Genomic DNA, 16038 nt, shown 5'->3' on the forward strand with positions numbered 1-16038 from the left:
GCTGGGGCAGGGCGGGGGTGGGGGCTTGGGACTCAGCGCAGAACGGAAATGTGAAACTTGGGGCTAAATTCTCATGGGAACTAAAGAAGCTTGAAGATGGCTTAGCAGGCAGCTGGTGGGGCTGTTACAAAACTCTCAACTGTTGACCCCACTACCCCTTCCCTGTTTTTGGTAGAAGAATCTGAGAGGATACTATCCCTTCCCTGTTTTTGGTAGAAGAATCTAAGAGGAAGTGGCTGCTAGACTCGTATTCTTTTGTCCACTCAGCACTGTGCCCCTCCTGCTGTCACCGCACTTTAGGGGGAGGGGGCTTCTATGTCTGTCACAAACACAGTGGCTAACAGGAAGGACGATCACACACCCAAATCCAAACCTCTGGTGTTTTCTACTCCCCTGAGAAGCGATTGGTTCAGAGATGCACGTATAGCCTAGTGAAGACTAGAACGGAAAGGAAAAAGATTTTTCCTGAAAACACAGCCATCTAGGGGACAGTAGGGCCAAAGACCAGAGCCACAGTCCTGGTAACATATTCTAAGCTAGTGCTATCCAATAGAACTTTTTGCAACGATGGAAATGTTCTATACCTGTGCTGCCCAATAGGGTAGCCATGAGCCACAGGTGGCCGCAGTTGCTATTGAGCATGCGCATATGGCTAGTGCTGCAGAGGAAATTAATTCACTTAAATAGCTACACATGGCTCCGGGCTACCTTCTGATCCTTTGTGCGGCGACACAGTCCCTTTCTGCCAAAGAGAGCATGAGCCAAGTTTTTGCCGCTTGCAAGTCAAGTCACAACTAAACAAGCCAGAGGTACCTTCTCTTGAAATAAGACAGGAATCCAGACTAGCAATCCAAGTCTCTCCAAGACAGCAGAATGAGACAAGGGATCAGGGACCCAGGGGTGGGCAGGGAAAGAGAGGAGGCCAGGAGGAGAGAGAGGCCAGCAGCAAGGCCCTCATTCAAGCCCTCATGTCGGACCAGACCTGAGATTCTTAAATATAGATGTATTTTTTCATCTCTGGACACACTTCAATCACACTCCTTCTGCCCCCACCCCCCCAACTGCAAACCAAGTGCATTTGACACAGCACAGCACACGTGAGGGGCCCCTCCCTTTCACCAAAGCTGGGGGCAGGGCACAACTTGGGGGTGGAAGAGCCTCGAGGTAAATATGGAGGTTCTAGAACCCAGTGGGCCCAGTTCTAGATCAGGGGAATGGGACCAGGATGCAGCACAGTGGTAAGGTTCTAGATTCGGCATGGGACCTAGAACCCAGTGGTTTCATGGTGGGTCTAGCGATTGGGGATTGTAGGGGGAAGAGCCAGTCTGTCCTCAGCAGGGGGATTCCCTGGAGGACACAGAAGGAGCCTGGAGATATCAGGGAGAGCTCAGACTCAGGGAAGGAGTAGGGTCTGGTCCAGAAAAGGCCAGAAAGGCATCTAGACCAAGACTGTATGTTCTCCAGTAGGAATGAGAAGCCAAGTGGTTCTGTTCCCCTTTGCTTGGCCAAAGTGTGGAGGAAGAGGGGAGCAGGGGATGAGGGATCCTCCAGGCAGAGCCAGACAACCCAGAGAGGGCTGGATCAGAGTCAACACCAGCTCCCTGGCCTGAAGCCCAAGTTCCGGAGTTGAAATGGAGGAACTTCTGCATTCAGTGAAGTCCCTGAAAGTGCCCAGTTCTGGAGTTGATTGTCCCATTAGCAGGGATGCCACGTGGTTTCCAGAGCTTGGTGGCCCCCAGGCCAGGCCTGAAAACGGCACGTTCAGCATGCTGTAGAATTGCAAGCCACAAAGGGCTCTAGGAGCCCGGAAGGCAATAAGCCAGGTTTCGTAAAACCTCTGGCACCACGGCAGGATAATGGCCGAGTCCCGGGCTCTGGGACCCGGGCCAGGCCTGGCGGACTCCAGGGCACAGATTGTGCATTCTGGAACCCAAGAAAGGCACGGAGTTGTGGGTTCTGGAGTATGGGGATTCCAAGAGCTAGCTAGAGGGGCCGGACTGTACGGCAGAGGGGGCGGGGCTGTGGACCCCACACAGGGTTCCGGATCTGGAGTGCGGTTTTTTGCATCCACCCTCTGGATGGGGGAGGCAGTGGGGGCGGGGAGTGTGGGGCAGGGGACTTAGTTGCGCTCCTCACCCAGGGAGCTGGCGGGGCTGAGGGGCTCGCTGGGGGTGCTGAGGGAGCTGGAGGCCCCCGTGTCCACCGAGCCGCGCTTGCTCCCGCTCGTGGAAGAGGTGCAGGAGGCGCGGCGCGGCCACTCCGGGGCGCGGATGTTGCGCCGGTCCTTGGCGGCCTCCTCGTCCTCGTCGTAGCGCTCACCATCCTCATCCGGCGGCAAGTCCCGGGGCTCCTCCTCGTCCTCGCTCTGGTGCGGGCTCGAGTGTCGCGACAGCGAGGGCGACGGCGGCACCGAGGCCGGCCGTGGGTAGCGGTAGCCCTGGGTCTGCGTACGGGGTGTGGGCACAAACCTTAGAGTGGGCGGAGGTCCCTACAATCCTGCCCAGGCATCCAGCGCCCCCGAAGCCTTCCGATCCCGGGAGGGACCGCCCCCCCACTTACCCCCTTACCCCCACCCCAGCCCTCTATCTCCTGGCCCACCAGAGAGACCCCGGGTCCACTCACCGCGTCAGCCTCGTGGGGCTCGTAGGTGAAGTGTTCTGGAAACGCCTTGGCCAGCGCCATGTGGCGCGCGGACATATAATACTTGGGGGAAAGAAGCGGAGGGGGCGTCAGGGGGCGTCAGGGGGCGGGAAACGGCCCCCGCCCCCGGCAGACGTGGAGGAGGGCGAACCCTGGCCACATCTCTTATGCAGATGAGCACACTCTGAGGCGCCTCCAGTTGGCCCCTAAGCCAATTAGCCATCTTCTAGCTCCACCCCTTATGTAGATTAGCAGAGCTATGATTGGACAGTCTCTGAGCCATATTCCCATGAACAGGACGGAATTCTCAAGTCAGGTACCTTTGGGCCACACCCTTATGCAAATAGGAGCACTTCTGCCCAGTGAGGTCTTCCTGCAAACGTTAATTTCTTAAAGGGACAGCAACTGTTACAGGTAGGAGGAGACCGTGCGCCCTGCGCCAGCCTTTGAGACTGAGGAATCTGAGACCCAGAGCCGGAAGCGGCTGATTCACCCGCAGAGGACAGGGAAGGGAGTTATACCCGGCCTAGGTATTTCCAGTCCAGAAGGTCGGAGAGGCGCTCCGTGCGGTTCCGCTGGATGATGCGCTGCCGCCGGCTCTGCTGACAGAAGCTGTAGAGGAAGGAGGTAAGCTGCGAGCAGGAATCATCCAGGCTGCGGAACCGCCGGTCCAGAATGTAGATGCCTGTAGGGGCCAGGACGGGGGCTCAGAAAACTGACTGGGGAAACCTTCCTTCTCCCTGGGACTCTGTGGCACCAGGACCCCTCCTCCCCCTGGGACCCAGGAGTCCACCCGCTCCTCTTTTCTCTTAGTGATCCAGGAGTCCACACCCCTCCTCCCCAGGATCCAAGAGTCCCGGCTCTCAGTTTGGGCGCTGACCGTAAGCTGAGGGGTCTGCGATGTGTTCCTCCATGAAGCAGCCGAAGCCGGAAAGGTTGGTGGAGACACTGGGGATGCCCATAACCGTGCATTCAGCTGCGGGAAGGCGTGAGATGGCCCACTTAGCTTTCCCCTCGTTTACCTCTTAAATCGCGATAAACGCCTCAACAGCGCCCTCTACTGGCGCCTTTACCAGGTGCTGGGCGCTGTGCCGAGGAAGTCAGGATCCGAAAAAGCAGGCTGTGCATTAGACTATAATAGTCTGAAAGAGGAAGCTAAGAGGCTCAGGAAAGGGAATTCACTTGCCCCAAGGCCTCGGGATGAGGAAAAGTCTATAGCTGGGCGATAAGGATGCTAATTTATTGAACATGTACTCTGGGCCAATGTCTACCATTTTACTTAATCCTCACAACCTGTAAGATACTTTCTTGGGCCAGACCATACTGGTTATCACAGCTTCAGTCTGTTTTGACAGGGGGTAAGAAAAGGTCTCTCATCGTTACTATTGCTGTCTACAGAGCACCTACTATGTCTAGTTTCCTACCTTAAACAACGCTGAGAAATGGTTCAAGGAGTTTGTTATAATTCTTATATGTTTCTAAAAATCTCTGTGAGCTGCAAAAGCAGGCACTAAATGTAACAAGGCTTATCGGAAAAATAGGGTTGGGGCCAAACACACAAAACCAATGCACCATTTTAACCACAGATGAAACAAAATTGGCAAAATTCCTAACTATCATGCAAGCACAGTTTAAAAGACTTCTTAGGGGCTGGCCCCGTGGTGTGGTGGTTAAGTGTGCACGCTCCGCTGCTGGCAGCCCCGGTTCAGATCCCAGGCGTGCACCGACGCCCCGCTTGTCAGGCCATGCTGTGGCGGAGTCCCATATAAAGTGGAGGAAGATGGGCATGGATGTTAGCCCAGGGTCAGTCTTCCTCAGCAAAAAAAAAAAAAAAAAAAAAGAGGAGGATTGGCATGGATGTTAGCTCAGGGCTGATCTTCCTCACACATATTTAAAAAAGCCTTGTTAAATTACTCATAAATTAAGAAATATTACATCAAATGTGGTATTTATTTAGCCTGAAAAACATGAAAGTAGCTTGACTGAAAAGGGTGTGAGGAAGAGTTGTTTGGATCACAGCAAAATGTCCCCAAACGAGGGAGAACTGCAAATGAGCTGTTCCAACTTGGAGCTCATGTCTAAAGGGAGCCAACAGGAGGAAGGTGGAGGCGATGGGCACTGGGGACAGCTCGGGGAGGCTCTGCCATATTCACTTGTGTTAGTGAACTGTGCATTCAGCTGCTGTTATTTGGGGGGCCAAATATCAGCCAAGTGGGGGAAATTGCATGTGACCTGTGACATCAGCCCTCCAGTTATGCGTTACATGAGCTACTGTGTTACAAAAACACACACTGGAGCAGAACAGACAGTTGCCATTGCCTTGTTTTGCAAAGAAGGAGCCTGGGGCTCAGAGAGGCAGAGTGTCTTGCCCCAGGATTATGCCAGATCTGACCAGGACCCCACCGCCATGCTGCACTCACCCGGCGTGTAGCCCCAAGGCTCATAGTAGGAGGGGAAGACCCCAAGGTGGCAGCCACGGACAAACTCCTCATAGTCCACAGGGAGCAGGGGACTGGTGGAGGAGAGGAACTCCGGGTGGAAAATCACCTGGCAGTGAAAAATAAGGACTCAGTCCAAGCACCTTATGTAGCGACTACTGAGATCCCAGAGTTGGCCCAGAGAGGGTAAGAAACCTGTCCCAAGTCACACAAGTCAGTGGCAGGACAAAGTTTTGAATCCAAGTCTGTCTGCCTCAGAAGCTAAGGTTCTTTCTAAACATAACAATGCTTTGATAAACTAGGGAGATGGGGAATGTAAGGCCCAGGCTTCCCCCTGCACCCCTCCACCCCATGCCCAACCCACCCTGCCCAGTGCCCTCACCTTAACCCTGTCAGCACTACTATTGAAGAGGCCAATTCGACGGATGGTGGTCAGGATGGGGTCCGAGGAGTCGTCCAGCATATTGTGGGTGCACACAGGAGGGAAAGACTGCCGCTGTAGGGGCCACAAGTGGGGTGGGGGTCAGGGAAGGGACAGGCTGACTCTGGGGATCCAAGAAGACTACAATTCCCACCAGGTTGTGGGGCAACCAGCCCAAGAGATTCCTGGGAGTTGTAGATTTCCTGCTTGGCTCTATCTGTAAAGGTTCTCCTTTCCCCTTAACCACTATGAGCTGAAAAGAAACTACAATTCCCAGCTGTCTTTGAGGCAGAGCCAGGGTTAACATGCCCCACCGACTACAGGGAGTTGTAGCTATCTTGTTCTGTATTCTTGGCTCTGTCATCAAATTCAAAGGAACTTGAACTCGCCCCAGTGGACCGTGGCAGAGACTGTGCCAATATGGTAGCAAGCTTCAGGGGCTGCTGGAAGTTGTAGTTTTCTTATGAAAATCCTGGATCTCTTTCCAGGATCTCTTTCCAAACCTTTACACTCCATCTTGTAATTCCCTCCACCTCCACCTCAAACAGAGGCCCAGAGAAAGCACAGTTCCCAAGAGTCACTGGAGGAAGATAGAGGTAGTGTGATAGAAGTGCAGGGGCTGCTGGGATGTATAGTTCTTTGCAAATAGTCCATCATTTTAGCAAAAGTTCTACACGCCTTCCGTCTACTGACTCCAGGGGCCCAGAAACTACAACTCCCAGCAGCCCCAGGGCAGAAGCATGCTCCGTAAGGCAGGCCACCTTAGGGACTATTGGAAATTATAGTTTGGCAAAACCAATTCACACCTTGTTTGTGCAACTTGGCTGTCTGGGTTTCCATTCCCCAGGAAATGGCTCACTAACCCTGACCATAGGCACCAAAGACTCTTGACTCCAGAGAATAAAAGAACTCTAACTGCCAGAAGTCTATGGGGTAAGGGAAGTGTCAATGTAGCAGAAAGACCCAGAGGCTGCTGGGAATTGCAGTTCTCATTTAGTGACAGCCAATCTTCTCTAAGGTTCCCCATCCACCTAATTCCAGTAACCTTCCAGTAATCTAAAGAAGCTGCAACTCCCAGGAGTGTTTGGAGACTAAGATACAGGCAATGGGATAAGAAACAGTGGCTGCTGAGAGTTTTCACTGTTCTCCAGGGAAAGATAAGTGTTTTAGCTGTCCTGCTGGCTCTATCTCAAAAGAGGCCCAACCAAACTACCACTCCCAGCTATCTCTGGGGACAGGGGTGGAGCTAGTACACAGCAAGGCCCAAGGATAGCTGGGAGTTGTAGTTCTCCTTTTGTGGCTATCTTGACTTTCTAAAGTTCCCTTTCACCTTTTGTCCATTGACCATGGGGACTCAAAGAAACTACAACACCCAGCAGCCCCTGTGGCAGAGTAAGTCTTGGGAAAGCAGGCTGCCCTAAGGGCTTCTGGGAATTGAAATTCTACCAGTCAGCTCACACCTTTCTGACGCCCTCAGCATAATTTCCGCAATAAGGGCCGCCCAATAAAGCAGAATTCCCAGCAATCTCTGGGGTCAGAGCTAACAAGGCAAGCTGCGTCTGGGGCTGCTGGGAACTGTCATCTCTCTGCCCAGGGGTCCAAACCATACCTGCGTGGCAAAGATGGCTCTCTTCATCATAGTGAAGTCCTCCTTATCCAGCATCTTGTTCATGTCCGGGAGGCTCCCCCTGCAAAGCGAGCAGGGGTGTGCATCTGAGAATGGGTGAAGGGGGGGGTTAGGGTCCAGGAGGGTGCAGGGCTGAGGGCGGGACACTCACACCAGCAAGGATTCGTAAAGCTTCCTCCCGAACTTCTCCTTCACCGTGTTGGCCGTATCCCTGGAAGGAGCAAAGTGACAACATCACATACACCCCAGTCATTTATTGTTAGGCTTCTAGGGCAACTGGGAAACTGAGGTCTGAGTAGAGAAGGCCTGGGGATTCCGAGCTGGAGGATGGGGATCCAGGGAACAGGCCCTGGAAGGCTGGGACCCTTGTGCCTTGCATTAGCTGTGTGGCCAGGGACAGATGGCCTTCCCTCTCTGACTTCAGTGGTTTATCTGTCCAATGAGGATAAAAATAGAATCAACCTCAGAGGTTCGCAGTGAGAACTCGATGAGGTCATGACAAAAAGTGCACAGTGCCCGACACACAGTGAGCCTTCCAGAAATGTCAGCTATTCTTAGGACTTCTAGTCCTGGCCCCATTTTATAAAAAGGGAAAATTATGTTCTGAGAGGAAAATTTATGTACACAAATAAAGCTAGCAAATAGTGCCACCCTGTAGCTCCAGTGACATCCCTCTGCTCACAGCCCTCCCCTAGCTCTGGCCCCATTTTCTACCCCATCTCCCTAGGGCACTCTGCTCCAGCCCCGCTGGCCTCTTTGCTGTTTCTCAAACACGCCTCAGGACCTTTGCACTTGCTCTTCCCTCTGCTGTTCACCAGATACACACAGGCCTCCCTCCCTCATTTCCTCTATTGGTCTCTACCCAATGGCACTTTCTCAGTGTCACCTGTCCTGACAACCTTGTCTCAGTCCAGTCCTTTTATTTTTTTGCCAGAACACTTTCTAGAATTTTCTAGCATGGAACTCAATGAGGGCAAGGATTTTTCTTTCTTGTTCACAGCTATGTCCCCAGGGCCTGGAACAGTGCCTGGCACACAGGAGGTGCTCAATGAATATCCGATGGCTAATGAATGGGTTTTATGGATGAGGAAACTGAGGCTCAGAGAGGGGGAGTGGTTTGCCTAAAGTCATAAAGCCAGTGAGCGTCAAAGGCATGAGTGGCACCTCGCTGGTTTGATATCAGAGCCCTGGTCGTGCTGTCACACTTGTCCCGCCTGCGACTTCTTACTGCCCCCTGCCCTGGAGGCATCTTAAGCAAGTGACTTCAGTAGGAATCCGTGGGGCAGGTTGATCATGTTACAGATGACAAAACTTGGACTCAAGGAGAAACACTAGACCCAAATCACAGAGCTGGGAGTGGGATCGGCAGGGATCCCGGGCCCAGGGCTGCTGACCAAAGCTGCTTGCGCACGGCTTGGCCCTTGAGGGTTTCCACGTTGAAATTGTTGGTCCGAGCAGGCATGATGAAGAAGGCGACCACCGTCTGCTCACTGCCGTTTACCTGGAGCAGAGGAAAAGTGGGGGAGGTTAGGATCACGTGGGAGAAGGCTGAGGCCACCCACCCTTTCGCATCCCCCAAGACCACTAGGACCCTGCCATGCCCCTTCCTGTCAAGGAGAATTATGCGACAGAGTTACTATCCCCACTGAGACTCTGATCTTCTTTCTGGGTCTCTACATCCCTCCCACACACAGGGGGTTCCCTATCCCCACCTCCTGGGGTCTCTGTTCTCGCCAATTATGTACTTATTGTCTTTCTCATCCTCCTTTTTCCCCTTGAAGCCCAGGCCTTACTCTGAGCAAATAGTTGAGCCGGGCCAAGGCCTCCAGGAAGACGTCAGCACCCTTGTTGGAGAACTCGTAGCGGCCGGCGATAAAGAAGTACAAGGTCTTGTCCAAGTTGAAGTCCAGGTGCCTAAAAAGCCACAAGGCAGGGTGAAGCCAAGGCCCTCGCCCTCTAGCCCTGGCCTTGAAACTACAAATCCCAGAAGTTACAGGGGCAAAGAACATCTTAGACAGTGCGGACGCATCATGGGGACTCCTGGGAGTTGTAGTTCTTTTCTCCTTAAATGGGGATCTTCTGCAATACTCAGCCACTGTTCTGGCGCTCAGGAACTCGAGGCTGAGCCCCTAGCTGTCCGCTCTCTTAGACCCAGGAGTCTGGGCTCCCAAATCCCTCTTCTCTCCAGACTTAGGTATCTGGCCCATGTACCCATAAAAATGGCCGCGCACAAACTCCTGGATTCGGGCCTTGCTCTGAGCGTGGAGGTTCTGGAACTCATGCATGGCAGAGAACTTCTTCACATTCAGTCCATTGGGGGTCACAATATCTAGGAATGGGGGAGAAGGTCCACTTTTCATTTCTTCATTCAGATCAATGTGGTTGAATGAATAAATGAAGGAAATTCCAAGAATAGAAGGAGCTGACCAGCCAAAGGCCTTCTGGGAGTTGTAGTTCTCACATCCACTGAGAATTGATGCTATAGCCTGGAAAGAATAACTGGTTCTAACACTGCTTTTCTCAAAAACAAAATCCAGTGAACCTCCATCCTCTTTCAGAAGACCAATAGCTACTTTAGCCAATAAAAGAATTTTCCCATTCTGAAATTAATAGCAAAGAAACTACACCTCCCATTAGCCTCTAGGGCAGCCTCATATGCAGGCCATCACCCTAGGGCCTTCTGGGAGTTGTAGTTTTTTGCTCTTTACGGGCCTTGGCATAGACAACTACCTCATTCATGTCTAGGGACTCCAGCCTGTGCCCTACCTGGTTTCCTCTTGAGTAGGTGCTGAGCCTCGATGGCAGTGATCTGGGACACGGTAGTGAAGACATGAGTACAGTGGGCCGCTGCCCGCTCCATGCAGTAGCGATGATAAATTTGCCTCTCACCAGCTTCTTTGTCCACATTGAACTGGGCAGGAAGGGAGGGTGGTTAGGTTAGGAGAATTGGGTAGAAGACTGGAGGTCCAGACTGGGGTCCTGGGGGAGGCTGGAGCTGGATGCTGGACTCCTGGGTCTGAGGGAGGAGGAGACTGGGGACTTGGACTCCTGGGTCCTGGGAGAAGAGGGAGCCTGATCCCCTTGGGCTCCGCAGACAGCTTTGGGCTGTCCTGAAATACTGGCAGCCCCCACCTGCCACAGTCCCGGCTCACATTCTCCAGGTTGTTGTAGAAGTCCACAGCACCAGCACACAGGTATCGCCCCAGCAGCGTGGCGTGGGTGGTGAAGATTGTAGCCACAGGCAGCCGCCGGGCACGGCACAGGCAGAGCCCGATGCCCGCCAACCACTCGTGGAAGTGTGCGACCACATGTGGCTTCTCCTCACTCTGGGCCAGGAACTGTGGGGCAACAGAGACAGGGCCACTGTGTCTCCACATGTGTCATGAAGATGATCAGCTGGCCCCAAAGTGGACGAGGAAGCAGAGGAGACAGAAGCCACCACCACTGCACAGAGTGGGCGGTGGCCCATGCAATCCCCATAGGACGAGGAACTAAATCCCTTGAGGCAGCCACCAGCTGACCTCATCCCCAGAGGCTGATGGGAGCTGGGGGTTTTTTGGCCAACCTTCTAAATCCCAGCAGGGCTGAATTGGAAAGACTTAAGTTTTAGTGTTCCCAAGTCCTGGACACAATTCCTGGAGACCCTTGTCTCAATCAAGAGTAGACCTGTACCTGATACTGAGGACTACAACTCCCAGAATGCTCAAGGAGCAGCCTGTTCATTAACTTTGTCCCAGGGCATGAGAAATGAAGTTTCTTGAGCCTTTTAAAACCTAAAAGGGAGGCAGAACCAGGATTCCTGGTTCTCCGATAGGCTGGGGTTTCCAAAACATCCAAGGGCCCATCTGAGAGCTAAATCCAGCCAATATCAGACTAGAGAACTACAACTCCCAGAATTTCCCGGGGGGTGAACCCTCCAGCCTGGCCAGCCACCCCAAGAGCTAACGGCTCAGAATTCCTATATTTGGAAGACTGGAGTGAATGAAGCTGGGGTTGGGAGTTTGGGTCTCTGAGGAAAGAAGAGTCTGGGCCCCTGGATATCCACGTTCCCAAAGGTCAGAGCTAATCCTTGGATTAAAGGACCTACAACTCCCAGAATGCCCTGGGAGAAGCCAGCCACCCTCTGGCCAGGGGCTGATGGCCATTGTAGTTTTGAGCCTGGGGTCGAAAGGAGAGACGTGGGGACTGGCGGTGGGGCCTACCTCACCCAGGAACCAGGTGGTGAGGAAGCCAAAAAGGACGGCGTCGTTGGCCTCACGGTCGTACCAGGGCACCCCGATGTTGCAGGTGTCCCAAAGCTCCCCCTTCCAGCGTTCCAGGGCCCAGGCTGAGGCCCCCACGTCCAGGAGCACCACCAGGGGGCTCCCCTCGATCAGCCAGCGCCCGAAATACACCTGGGGGTGCCAGAGGGAGGCTCAGGGCTTTGGCCAGACGTCTCTGGGCACAGCACCTGTGGTTCTCCCATCCACAGGCAGATGCCTGGGTTTCCTGCCTCAGTTCTTTCACCTTCTGTTTCTGTACCTGCTGCTAATTTCTCACCCGCCACCTGACTTTCTGCTGTTAGTTATTCCCACCACCATCTTTTTCCATCTCTGTTGCAACATTGCCCTGTCCCTTGCTTAGTCTCTATAACTGCTGTTCTTGTCCACCCGCTCCCTCCTTTCTAGCCTTATAACTGCACATTCCACACGTCCTGTCTCTACGCCCCCGTTGCCTTGTTTTCCACCTGCTAATCATTTCTGACCTGCTGCCTTGTTTCTGTGTTTTCCACCACATTTCTCTCACCAACCACCCTGTTGCTTTCTCCCATGATCTTTTCCTTCTACTAATTCCTTCCACTGGATACTTCTGTTACTGTTCTCGCTGCCATATTTCTTCTACCCACTGCCTTGTTTCTTTTTCTTTCTTTTTTTTTTTCTTAGGAAGATTAGCCCTGAGCTACCATCTGTTGCCAATCCTCTCCTTTTTTTGCTGAGGAAGATTGGCCCTGGGCTAACATCTGTGCCCATCTTCCTCTACTTTATATGGGATACCACCACAGCATGGCTTGATAATCGGTGCGTAGGTCCACACCTAGGATCCGAACCTGCGAACCCCGGGCCGCCAAAGTGGAGCGCGTGAACTTAACAGCTATGCCACCAGGCTGGCCTCAGCTGCCTTGTTTCTGACCTTTTCACCATATATTTTTTACCTGCTGCCTCTTTCCTCTGCCCTTTTGTACTCTGCAGCCACATTTCTAATATTGCCTGCCCTCTTTCCATGCCCAGGTCTGCAGTTTTCTACCCACTGCCATGTTTCTAAGCCTCGCTGTCTCATTTCGGCCCCTGCCACATTTCTCTGGTCTGCCGCCTTCCTCCAGAGACCATGGCCTGGGTTCTGGGTTCTGGGCCTGCTGCCACAACTCTATTCAGCTGACAAACAGTCACGCTCCTCCCTAACCTGGCTTTTCCCAGCCTTGGGAGCCTGACCCCAATGTCCCTCCCCCTCCCAGCTGTTGTCTGCCCTTTTGCTGGGGGGGGCTATTCTTAGGCCCCCAGCACGTGGGAAGCAGCTGCCATGGGGGAGGGCTGTGCTGCCCTAAGGTTCCTTAGGGACACAGTCCAGCCTGACTGGACTCAAAACCCTACTCGACACCAGAGGCTGTGAATGAATGAAGGAACCACCAGACTTCTCGTTCCCAGATCCCAACCTGTCTGTACGTCAGCCCTGCTCCCTCATGGTCCTCTCCTTGGGTGGCAACTCATCCTTCAGTCCTCATCGGAGGCCCTGGGACTCTCCCCTTCTCTCTTTAACCCCTGGCTCTGCCCACCAAAACTCGGTCGCCTGGGTCTCTCCTCTCTTCAGCAGTATTCCATCTTCCTCTCTCCTTCTAGGTCTTTCTCTCTGAAACATGGGGCTGCCTCTCTTCTGTATCTTGACTCTGTCTATCTCCCTATTGCTGTAGCCCCTGGGGCCACCATCATCTCTTGGGACAGTCAGTCTCTCCCCATCCACCTCTCTCCCTTTGTCTCCCTGTCTGCCTCACTCCGCAAGCTCTGGCTGTTTACAGTAATGATGATGATGATGATAACTATGACATAACAGCTCACACCCAGCACTAACTCCATGCCAGGAACCGGATTGAAGACTTTATTAACTCTTTCATCCTCCCAACGACCCTATTAGGGTTCATAGCATGTTCATCAGCCAAGGTCACATGGGCAGGAAGTACAGAAGCCGAATTTGAACTTCAGGCTCCAGAACCCCTATTCTGGCCCCCTGCCTCACCCCAAGTCCACCTCCCCTGGGTTCTGTCTGGCTGTCTGTCTTTCCATCTAGCTCTTATTCTCTCTCTGGGTCTGAGGATCTTGATGTCTTGGGACCATCTCTCAGTCTGTCTTGTATCTGCTGTCTGTCTATTCATCAACATCTTAGAGCTTGGGGTTCACCCCCCACTTCCCGGGATCCTGCATTTGCTGAGCGTCTGTCAGTCTTACCTTGTCTATGTCTGCCTGGGAAAGTACCAAGCCACCTGTGTTTCTGTGCATGCCTCCCTCTCCCCCTGTGGCTGTCACCTCCGCCCCTTCTTCTGGTGCTCCCACCCCGACCTCGGGCACCCGCCTCCCTGCTCTCGGCTGGGCATGTCCTACCTTGCAGCCCTTGCTGTTCATGGAGTCCAGCGTCCTCTTCAGGGCCGGGGTTGGGGGCTCGAGCAGCTCCACCTGGGTCCTCACGCCTTGCTCCGTGTACGGTCCCACGAGGTAGTAGTTGTCACCCCACTCATCCCCTGTCACCTTCGCCTTTGTTTGCAGCACCGTGTAGATGCCACCCACTGTGGGCGCAAGTGCGTGAGGGCAGGCCCCAGCCGAGGTCCACAGCTCTGGGACCTGGGGTGGGGTGGGGGGCTGTGGGAGGCGCTGGGGCCCTAGACCTCTGGCTTAGAGGGAAGACGGCACTGGGAGCCAGCCCATCCTTCAGAGTCAGAGGGAAGAGAGGATGGGGGCTGGAGGACAGTACTCCTAAGGGGGTAGGGTTAGGACTCTGAGGGAGGAGGGGGCTCAGACTAGACTTCTGAGACTGAGAGAAAGGGCTGAGGGCCTGGACTCCTGGGTCAGAGGGAATTAGCGGCTGGGGCCCCAAGGATGACACAGTGGACAAGGATTACCAGGACCCAGGTTCCTGAGTTCCCGGCTTACAGGAGCTGGGTTTAAAGTCTCACTCAGGCTCTAGGACACGGTACGGGAGAATCCCTCTTCATGGCCCTATTTAACGTCCCACAGTTGCCCAAGAGAAGCCAGAATTGTCCTTCCTTGCCCCCAGAGTCCCCCAGGGACTCTGGGGGGCAGTCTCCTCTCCCCAACTGAGGACACAGACATGCAGGACCCTGCCCCTTCCATGGCTCCACTCCAGACCCAGGAGTCTGGGCCCCCAGCCCCCTTACCTCCTGGAGCCTGGGCCCTGGTGACACATGGCTCCGTGGGGTGTTAAGACCCAGTCCCTTTCTCTCCCAAGAGTCAGCAAAGCAAAACGCTAGCTCTCTCCCTTCTGAGGAGCGAGACTGCCCAGCTCCTGGGATTCCAGTCCCAGCCTCCTCCAAACCCAGAACCTCAGGCCCATTGGAGCCCCAGACACAGAAATCCAGGCCCCCAGCCACTCCCATCCCAGGGCCCAGCCCCTGACCAATTTAGGACTTCCCAGCCTTCCCCGATTCCAGTACGCATGTGTCTGCGGCCTCAGGCCCCTCTAATCTTAGGAATCCATAACCCAGGCCCTCGGCTGCTTCCAAGTCTAGGCATCCAGGCCCCAACCCTCTCTCACCCTAGGATCTAAGAATTAGGGTCTCCAGCCTCCTCCCATCTTTACTCTCCAGTGACCAGTTCCCCAGATTTTCCCACCACGACTCATGCATCCTATCTCCCAGCCAGCTCTCTTCCAAATCCGGAGTTACATCCCTAGACCCTTCCCCTAGGGCCAGTTCTGAAACCCTGCCACTTCCCAGGTCCACACTAAGAAGTGCCAACCCCCCATCTCCTTCCCTGTTCAGGACCCAGGTCTCTGGTCTCTCGGAATCCTCCCTCCCGGACCTAGGAATCTTTCATTTCAGCCCCCTCTCCTCTAGAACTCAGGACCTGGGCTTCCAGTCTCTTTTCATCTTAACAGTCAGGCGACTCATCCCCTCCCCCCAGGGCCCAGAGACATACCCCAACCCCTCCTGAAGGACACAGGAGTCATAGGCTCCTAGCCCAGGACCCAAGAGTCATGCCATGTAGCCCCGTACCCCTATTACTCAAGAGTTCCGGGTCCCCATCCCCGACGGCCCTTCTCGTCCGGGCCCCCCGCCTGGCGTGCTCACCCTTGTTGGCCACCTCCCAGGCAACTTCAAAGAGCACTGTGTTCTCCAGGTCGAATTCATCCTCCCAATCCTCCAGTCCTGGCAGTGAGGACATGGACAAAGTGCGGTTTAGAGGCATGGCTGACGCGGGAAGGGGGCTCCAGAGGCAACGGATGGGGTCCCCGGAGGTGTCTGGGGAATGCACTGGGCAGGGTGCGGGGCCAGGTAGCTGGTGTCCGACGGGAAGCTTGCAACGCCCTCGGCTTCCTATTGCGAGACCGCAACCCCGCCCTGGAGCGCTCGGATCTGGGCAAGAGGCGGCCGCAGCGTCACTGAGCAGAGCGGGGGCCCTGCAGTGTAACCTCGCGGTCGCCAGGAGGCGGGGCCCGCCCCCAGCCAGCGCCATTGGCCCGCGCCCGGGGGCGGGGGCGCCCGCGTCTCCTGATTGGTGGACAGGATAGGGTTTGCCCTGCCCCACCACAGCCTTAGCGGTCCCTGCGAGCTCTAGGGGGCGGGGCTTGTCGCTACGCTAGCTGATTGGCCTTCAGCTCCGTCAATCCGAAGCCTGAGGTCCCAAAATTGGGGTGGGAGGAGGGAAGAG

General features: G+C 54.5%; 1 protein-coding gene across 1 annotated transcript; it reads right to left on the bottom strand.

Annotated features, from left to right (window-relative positions):
- Positions 1–221: 221 nt before the first annotated feature.
- GYS1 (glycogen synthase 1) lies at positions 222–15771 on the bottom strand. Its single transcript, XM_058529784.1, has 16 exons — positions 15459–15771; positions 13756–13937; positions 11329–11520; positions 10279–10464; positions 9893–10037; positions 9338–9455; positions 8920–9040; positions 8521–8627; positions 7278–7337; positions 7109–7187; positions 5461–5574; positions 5061–5187; positions 3521–3616; positions 3162–3325; positions 2623–2703; positions 222–2443 (listed from the first exon to the last, which is right to left on the bottom strand). Exons 1-16 carry the CDS (start codon positions 15574–15576, stop codon positions 2120–2122), a joined length of 2214 nt encoding a protein of 737 aa, XP_058385767.1. The 5' UTR covers positions 15577–15771; the 3' UTR covers positions 222–2119.
- Positions 15772–16038: the final 267 nt, after the last annotated feature.

Source organism: Diceros bicornis, chromosome 34 (assembly GCF_020826845.1).
Source record: "Diceros bicornis minor isolate mBicDic1 chromosome 34, mDicBic1.mat.cur, whole genome shotgun sequence".
NCBI lineage: Eukaryota > Metazoa > Chordata > Mammalia > Perissodactyla > Rhinocerotidae > Diceros > Diceros bicornis.

Bases quoted from the DNA above. Each gene is read 5' to 3' on its own strand.
- GYS1 (XM_058529784.1), bottom strand. From the start codon at position 15,576: ATGCCTCTAAACCGCACTTTGTCCATGTCCTCACTGCCAGGACTGGAG. The intron at 11,521-13,755 runs GTAGGACATGCC...TGGCACCCCCAG, and splicing joins TGAACAGCAAGGGCTGCAAG to GTGTATTTCGGGCGCTGGCT. The intron at 2,704-3,161 runs GTATAACTCCCT...CTTTCCCCCAAG, and splicing joins ACTGGAAATACCTAGGCCGG to TATTATATGTCCGCGCGCCA.